The sequence below is a fragment of the Otolemur garnettii genome, unplaced genomic scaffold (genome assembly GCF_000181295.1).
Source record: "Otolemur garnettii isolate 467f Iridium unplaced genomic scaffold, OtoGar3 scaffold00076, whole genome shotgun sequence".
NCBI lineage: Eukaryota > Metazoa > Chordata > Mammalia > Primates > Galagidae > Otolemur > Otolemur garnettii.
This window is the reverse complement of record NW_003852471.1, coordinates 6,434,916-6,442,559: the sequence shown is the minus strand read 5'-3', so window position 1 is coordinate 6,442,559 and position 7,644 is coordinate 6,434,916. Positions and strand designations below refer to the sequence as shown.

Below are 7,644 nucleotides of genomic sequence, written 5' to 3'. Positions count from 1 at the left end.
CAGTGGCTTGCTGGGACCTGGGCTCAGCTCCTTCCTTTGCAGTGAGGCCTTCCTGAAAAACCTGTACTCCTCCCTGAGCTCCTCCCTGGTCCCCTCCCTGTGCTCCGCCCTCTGCCCCTCTCTCTGCCCCTCTCTCTGCTCCCCCCCTCTGCCCTTCCTTGAGCTCCTCCCTGAACTCCTCCCTGAACTCCTCTCTCTGCTCCTCCCTCCAATCCTCCCTGTGCTCGTCCCTGCACTCCTCCCTGAGCTGCTCCCTCCAATCCTCCCTGGGCTCCTCCCTATGCCCTTCCTGTACTCCTCCCTGCATCCCTCTCTGCACGCCTCCCTCTGTCCCTCTCCCCGCTCCTCCCTGTGTCCTTCCTTGAACTCCTCTCTTACCTCCTCCCTATATTCCTCCCTCTGCTCCTCTCTGAGCTCCTCCCTCCAATCCTCCCTGAACTCCTCCCTGAGCTCTTCCCTGCATCCCTCTCTGCACACCTCCCTCTGCCCCTCTCCCTGCTCCTCCCTCTGCCCTTCCTTGAGCTCCTCCCTGACCTCCTCCCTCTTTTCCTCCCTCCACTCTTCCCTGAGTCCCTCCCTGAGCTCCTCCCTCCACTCTTCCCTGACCTCCACTCCGAGTCCCTCCCTGAGACCCTCCCTACACTCCTCCCTTCACTCCTCCCTGTGCCCCTCCCTGACCTCCTCTTTGACTTCCTCCCTGTGCTCCTCCCTCTGACCTTCCCTTCACTCCTCCCTGACCTCCTCCCTGGATCCCTCCCTGGATCCCTCCCTGACCTCCTCCCTGAGCTCCTCCCTGACCTCTTCTCTGAGCTCCTCCCTGACCTCCTCCCTGTACCCCTCCCTTTACCCCTCCCTGACCTCCTCCCTGTACCCCTCCCTGTACCCCTCCCTGACCTCCTCCCTGACCTCCTCCCTGGATCACTCCCTGACCTCCTTCCTGACCTCCTCCCTGTACCCCTCCCTGACCTCCTCCCTGACCTCCTCCCTGACCTCCTCCACCCACACCTTGTGCAGCCACGGCTCTTAAGAACACATTCATCTTCAGTCTCAGAGTTGTTCAGGGAGACTTTATTTTGTTGTGCTTACTATTACTTTTGCTTTCCCTAAATTTTCTGACCTGGGACACTTGTCTTTGGTTGATCTTCAGGAAACCTGCCTTTCACCTCCCCAAATGCCTTTTCATTAAGAGCTGTGCATCTTGATTGCTTTTGCCCTTTGATGCTGTACTTTGATCCTCCAAGTCTAAAACTCAAAATTACTCCTTAACAATCACATCCATGAAGCAGGTAACATAACCTTTCTGACACTTCCCCTAAATTCTATACCCTACACACACACACACACACACACACACACACACACACATACAATCACTCTCAAAGAGACATACACGTCCTCTCACTGAGCCACACTTTGCAACAGGCCTCTGTTTCCTTCCAGTGCTTGCACTGCTGTATGCAGGCTAAGCTTTGTCACAAATTCCTTCCTTTCCATGTTGTCCTGAGTATAAGGAACTGCCTGGGATTCTCTGCTGCCTGTCTTTCTGTCCAGGGGTTCCCATTTGCAGGTTTGTGATGAATGCATCCCACACCTAAGAAAAGTTCTTCTATGGCCTGACCTTTTACATTCAGAGATTGGCCTGCCAAGGTACCTGCCACCCTCCCTCAGCCCTCAGGGCCTGCAGGTGTGGAACTTCCCCCCAAAACCCTGTATTGGGACCTATAACTCTCTTCTCAGCAGTGAGGGGAGTCTTGGTTTTATGGTGTGGTGACCCTTTCTTCACCCTACCTCTGGGAGGAGGTAGATATTTACTTGGTCCCCACCAAAATAAGTCAAAAGGCCCTAAGAGAAGAAAGCTTGTGATGGTGAGGGTTCCCCTAGAACCTGGGATGAAGGCCCATCTTTCATATTGTAGGGCTACGGAACCTCCTTTGGGCAGCAGGCATGAGAATCCCTGATTCCCCCTGTTGAAGATGCCAAGGCTGACCATGGGAGGGCCCTGCTGGGCTGGTCATGGGGCACAGCCCAGGGAAACCGGGCAGACCCCAATGAGGGGTGCAGCCTACACCACTGGGAGGGAGCCTAGGAGAGGGCCAATGATCCCTCCTTCAGGGTCCCAAGACTAAGAGCTCTTTGAAAAGAAACAACTGCCTGAAAGTGAAAACATTTGCCACTGTCGGGAAAGTTGAGGCAGCTCTGGGGTTTGGCACATGAAGGGCAGGAGAAGCGACACCAACAGAGGAAAGGAAGAAGAAGGAGAGGACGGGAGAGAAAGAGGAAAGAAGGGAGAGACCACTCCCCTCAAAGGACCACACAGAGGTATCTCAAGTCCAAAAATGTGGGGAAAGTAAACACAATAGTGAGAGTGACAAAATACAGGAGGAGTTGCAGGGAAGGTCACGTGTGGGGGCGATGTACAACCTGCCAGGAGAGTGAAGAATTTAATAACCAGATTAGACACAACTCGCTGAACTAGACTAAATTCTTCAATGGGACTCAAATTCTATTATTAGGCAAGATTAATATTTCTCTGTCTCATCCCTCTCCAGGGAATGGAAATAGGGTTCAACATTATTAGAGGAGATAAACACCATTCTGTTTGTGCCACATTGAGCTGATACTCCTCTGTCAGATCAGCAAATGTAAAATTTAAAACTCAGGCTCTCTGAGCTGGCTGGAATCCCAGGCACAGAGATTTTTTCTTTGCCTCCTCCTCCTCCTAATATTTGCCCCTCTGCTTCTGCATAATGAAGATGATAGAAACTAAAAAAGACCAAAGAGGTTTTCTAATTTCCACCGCCAAATTAAACACTCTTAATTTTCATGCACAAACTTTCCTTTACAGCACTTTTTTATTTAATAGGACCTTATCTTAATGAGAAAAATTCCTAATGATTAAGCAACCTATGCTTGCAAACTAATGACTTGTGTAGTAAAGCTGACACGCTACTTACATACAGTTATTTGATTGCTTGATTTATTATTCATTTAGTAAGTGTGACACAGAGCTTCCTAGCAGGGGACCCCACTTGTTCAGAAGCCTTATTTGGACTGTATCTTGAGAAGTAGCCCTATGTGTTCCTGTAGAAGCAAGCTTTTTACTGATGACTAAGGTTAATATAGATGTATGGGGATATGTATTAATATTTGCTTTTATTTAGTAAGATATTATATATCTGTATAATTTCTGTTTCAATCCCTACATCTAGTGGTAAATCATTATTCTTCAAAGTTATATGCCTCAAGGGAGTCTTCTTAAGAGTAATGTGTTTCCTAAAATGTTTTTTGCAAATGATCAGTGATTCTGGCCAAGCTCAGATATACTTCAATCCTCAGGTCCATACTTCACAGAGTGTTGAGCTGAGTGTGTGTGTGTGTGTGTGTGTGTGTGTGTGTGAGAGAGAGAGAGGAAAAGAGAGAAAGAGATGTTTTATATACACCCTCACTGGCATTTCTTGTATGCACCCCTGAAGAAACACCAGAATGGGGAAGGATTACAGAAAATAGTCTTGAAAGTTTTTAAATTGCTTCCAAAGTGATCCTGATACACTCCTTCTCTACTGAAGTGGCTTTAAAAGGTTGATGTTTTGTTCTATAAGAGAGCCTTTTTCACTCTGGATTTTGTTAGTTACATTTTTTATGAATATCGAGCTGTTAGCACTATTTTAATGTAATAGTCATTTATAGTGGGGGAAAGAACTCACATTTGGCTTTATTAAGACAGGATAAGAAATATGATAGAAAGTGAGAAAGAAAAAATAGAGTAAAAAGGAAAAAGAGGTATTTTTAGAGAATACAGAGAACATGTGTTACAAAATAACTAAACGAAAGTTAGAGCAGAAATAAGAAGAAAGAAGTTGAAAAAATAGATACATGTATGTGTTTAATAAAGAGACAGTCTGACACCAAACTGTTTCTGAGGTAGAATTAACAAAGTTACTAAGATGAAAAGTGGTGGAAATTCAAGAATTACATTCAACCTGTAAGAGATAAACCTAAGTGGTGAAGGAATGGAAAGCGAATAATTCCCTGCATTGTCCACTAGATGGTGCTGAGTGTCCAAAGCAGCTTTGTTGCTGCTTAGAAAAGGGAGTAAATAAGGTGCAGAAGATAAATGTAAACTATGAAACCCTTGTTCCCTCCATTCTAGATTTATCCAGAAGTTTATAAAACTACAACCATAAAACCAATTGCTTAATATAAACTTTGAAATAACTTACATTTTCACCTTTGATTCCAAGGGCTGTAGATTGAAGGAGTATTTTTCAATATTATTGTCCATATCCATGGCCAGCTGATGACTGGAAACAGAAATAATATCTCAATATAAATCAATATAAAAAGTTAACATTCATAACAATAAGGCTTCTACTTTATTTTCATCTGAAAAGACATTATATATTCAATTATGTTCATTATAATTTATTAATAGAATCCTAAAAATGGCTACTGATGGATGGTGGATAAATAACTATACCGTAGAAAGAAAAAAATTCTTTATCCATTTTTCTTCATGGTCCTTTTACTGTCCTCAACTTTCATAGCTAAGGCATGAAAATCATTTCCTCTAAGAGAAAAAGAAAGCAGAATAGTGGGAATAAAGAGATGGTTATAAAGCCAACTGGTCAACTGGTAAGTTGCAGAGCAGACTTCATTTACCCCCAGTGGTGCTACTGCTGTTGAAACCTTTCTCCTTTCATTCAGTAAGCTGTTTCGGAGCTAAAGCATGACTCTCTGATCTGAAGGAAGGCAGAGGACTGTAAATATATAGATGCTGCTTCCAGTGAGCTTACAGGACTCTTACCCAGTGCTACATAGTCAGGGAGGGCTTCATAGAGAAGGTGGCACTTGGGCTGGGTTTTGAAAGAAAGGAGAAAAAGTAGGTAAATTGACAGTGAAGGGTCATATGTGTGAGGAGGACAGTAAAGCAACAGAGTAAAGGTGAAAAAACCCAGAGACTATTTTTAGAGAATAAAGATAATAATCTGGTGGAAGTAGACGAAAAAAGTAGGAGGATAAAGGGGAACAAGTACGAACAAACAGAAAACTGATACTTATTGGTCCCATAATGTATATGAAATGCTGTAATGGACATTTTGCATTACTATATTATTTAATTTTCAAGTAACTTCTATTAATTATTACTTTCCCCATTATATAGCTGAGGCAAGATTATGTTCAAGTTTATGAGCAGAAGGAACCACCATGGAGCTCATGTCTTAGTGTTCTCTTTACCACAAGCTGCTGGTTGTAGGATTTTAAGATCAGGGTTATTAGACTTGACCCTGCTGAATGGAGTTTTCATAGGTATAGTATGTGGCATAATGTCTCTGTGTGTTTCTGTATGAATATTTTAAGCAATTTTCAAGAAACACTATTTCCCCAACTTTATGCAATATACTTTGGTTTTTCATTACCTTTTTATTACCAATGTGATTAAAAACAATCAGTGAATTATTATCTATAGTGTGAAAAACATTGCTACAGGGAAACAAAGCATGTGACGCAGGGAACTATGACAAATGGTGTGTTGGAGGATGGTTTGTGGTGGGGGTAAGCAAGGAGAGTGAAGGGAACTTAGAGAAGGTGATTCAAAGAAGGCCGGGTAGGAAGGACCAGGATTGTGGTGATGGTAAGCAAAAGGAAAAGATAAGGAAAAAAGAAAAAATGGTGCTAGAGAGATCCCTGAGGATTACAAGTGTATTTTCTCCTTTTCTTTAGAAAGGAATGGGTAACAGGTGGTAGGAAAAAACATAGCAGGTGAGATAAGTTCCTATGTGGCCACTGGGTGGTGTCATCAGCCCAAGATAATTTCGTGGTTTCTCCGCCTGGCTGCTGGAGGGCAAGGAAACACTCTAATTTACTCTGTGCCCTTGGTATTCAAGACCCATCACTAATTCATTGTTATTCTAGGACACTACAAAGATATTTAATGCCTTCTGTGTGCCAGGAATGGTGCAAAGCATGGAAGATAAAATGGTGAAAATAGTAGACATGGTCTCTGTTATTTTAGTCTTATAATCTAAGAGAATATGAACATTAAAAAATTAATTACAAATAAAATGGATGCTATTAAAGAGGAAACAGAGAGGGACCTAATCCAGGGTAGGGAGGCATGTAGAAACTGCAGCCATATAACAAGGATATTTAGGATATTTCAAAATTCTGTTAATTAACTTATGAATTGCAAATTAGCAGAGTGGGCAATAGAAGGATATATTAGCATGTTGTGTGGCCTGTAGATTTGCAACAAGAAAAGACAAAGCTAATGTTTTCATAAAGGGAATAAAACTATTGTAATATTAACAAATTTGGTAATTTGAGTGTATAATCCTCATCAAACCAGAAACTACAAATAGCAGCTGGTTTAAATTTGATATCTTTAGGTCATTCTGTCAATAACTGTCTGTGGGTAATGAAGGGATCATGTATCAGTGACCTGCACTCACACATCTTCTCCCAGAGACTCAGTTGATTTAATGTTTACAAAAAAATTACAGCCAGCCAAACGTTTTACTTAAGTAAATAAATGATTATCATAAACAACAGAGTCATAAGTAGCCTCCATTAATGGCCTTACCAATTGCCCTTCATGGCGAGCTTTACAAGGGGTGGGTGTGTGTGTGTGTGCACAAATGTCTTCAACCAGCCCTACGTGTGGTCTCAGAGAGCATGGAATTGTCCCCTCGCCTCCCTTCACACTGACTGACTGCCACAGAACCCTGTTCAGCATTCAGAATAAATGTAATGTTCCAAGGGGGAATAACTGATCAACTGCTCTGACACCACTATCACTTAACTTATGGTCATTTCGAGTAGCTGAGATGATTTATATCAGCACCTAAGTCAGCTACAGCTATAATGAAATGCCTAATCTCTTCAGTCAAAGTACACCATTTTTTCAATCAAATTTGACAGCTTTCAGGGACATAGCCCTGACCTGAAGCAAAACAGGAAAATCTCCAGAATTCTAGGCAAAAAGGTATAGCTGTTAGGTGGGTACCCACTGCTTGTTTTTTTCTGTCCCAGACAGAGCATTACGGGGACATTTACCCCCATGGACCCAAGTGCTTTGCAGAGAGATTTTAATTCCACTCCTTAGAATTTCTTACTCTGGAAAAAACTAAGCCTACAAAACAGACTGATCATTTACAGAAGGTTTCAGCTTCCTCAGGCCTCTGGGTAATGGAGGGGAAAGAGTAGGGTGAAGTAGATGAAAACCCACGTGTATCCCATTAATTTTCACATACCTTCCTGAGAGCAGAGCCGAGAAAGATGCACACTGGTGTTAGCGAAAGGTTTAATATAGAGTTGTGGTCAATTAACAGGGGGGAAAAAAGCCTTTTGGAGTTTATTTCCTACGTTCAAATCAATGACAAAAAGCCAACATAGCCAGGTTTAAACCCCAAATGGGCTGCACATTACAGAGCAAGTGTGTCCTTGGAGAATTAAGCTGCATGTGGAGATTATTAGAGAACCAAAAATAATCTAAAATGCATCTACCCTGGTGCTCAAACCCAGGTCCTCATTAGAACTGCATAAAGGACACCGTTAAGAAATACCGATTCCAGGGCCTCATCCTCCAAGAGTCAGATTCAATACTGGTGCTCAAACCCAGGTCCTCATTAGAACTGCGTGAAGGAC

The 7,644-nt window shown here is 42.8% G+C and overlaps 1 protein-coding gene across 1 annotated transcript in view; it reads right to left on the bottom strand.

Annotated features, from left to right (window-relative positions):
* Positions 1 to 7,644, bottom strand: part of IQCJ (IQ motif containing J) — an 18,228-nt gene that overhangs the window by 8,087 nt on the left and 2,497 nt on the right. Inside the window, exon 2 of the mRNA XM_023515653.1 lies at positions 4,221 to 4,301. Coding sequence (XP_023371421.1) covers positions 4,221 to 4,288 — 68 coding nt within the window. The 5' untranslated portion in view covers positions 4,289 to 4,301. The remainder of the gene's footprint in view (positions 1 to 4,220; positions 4,302 to 7,644) is intronic.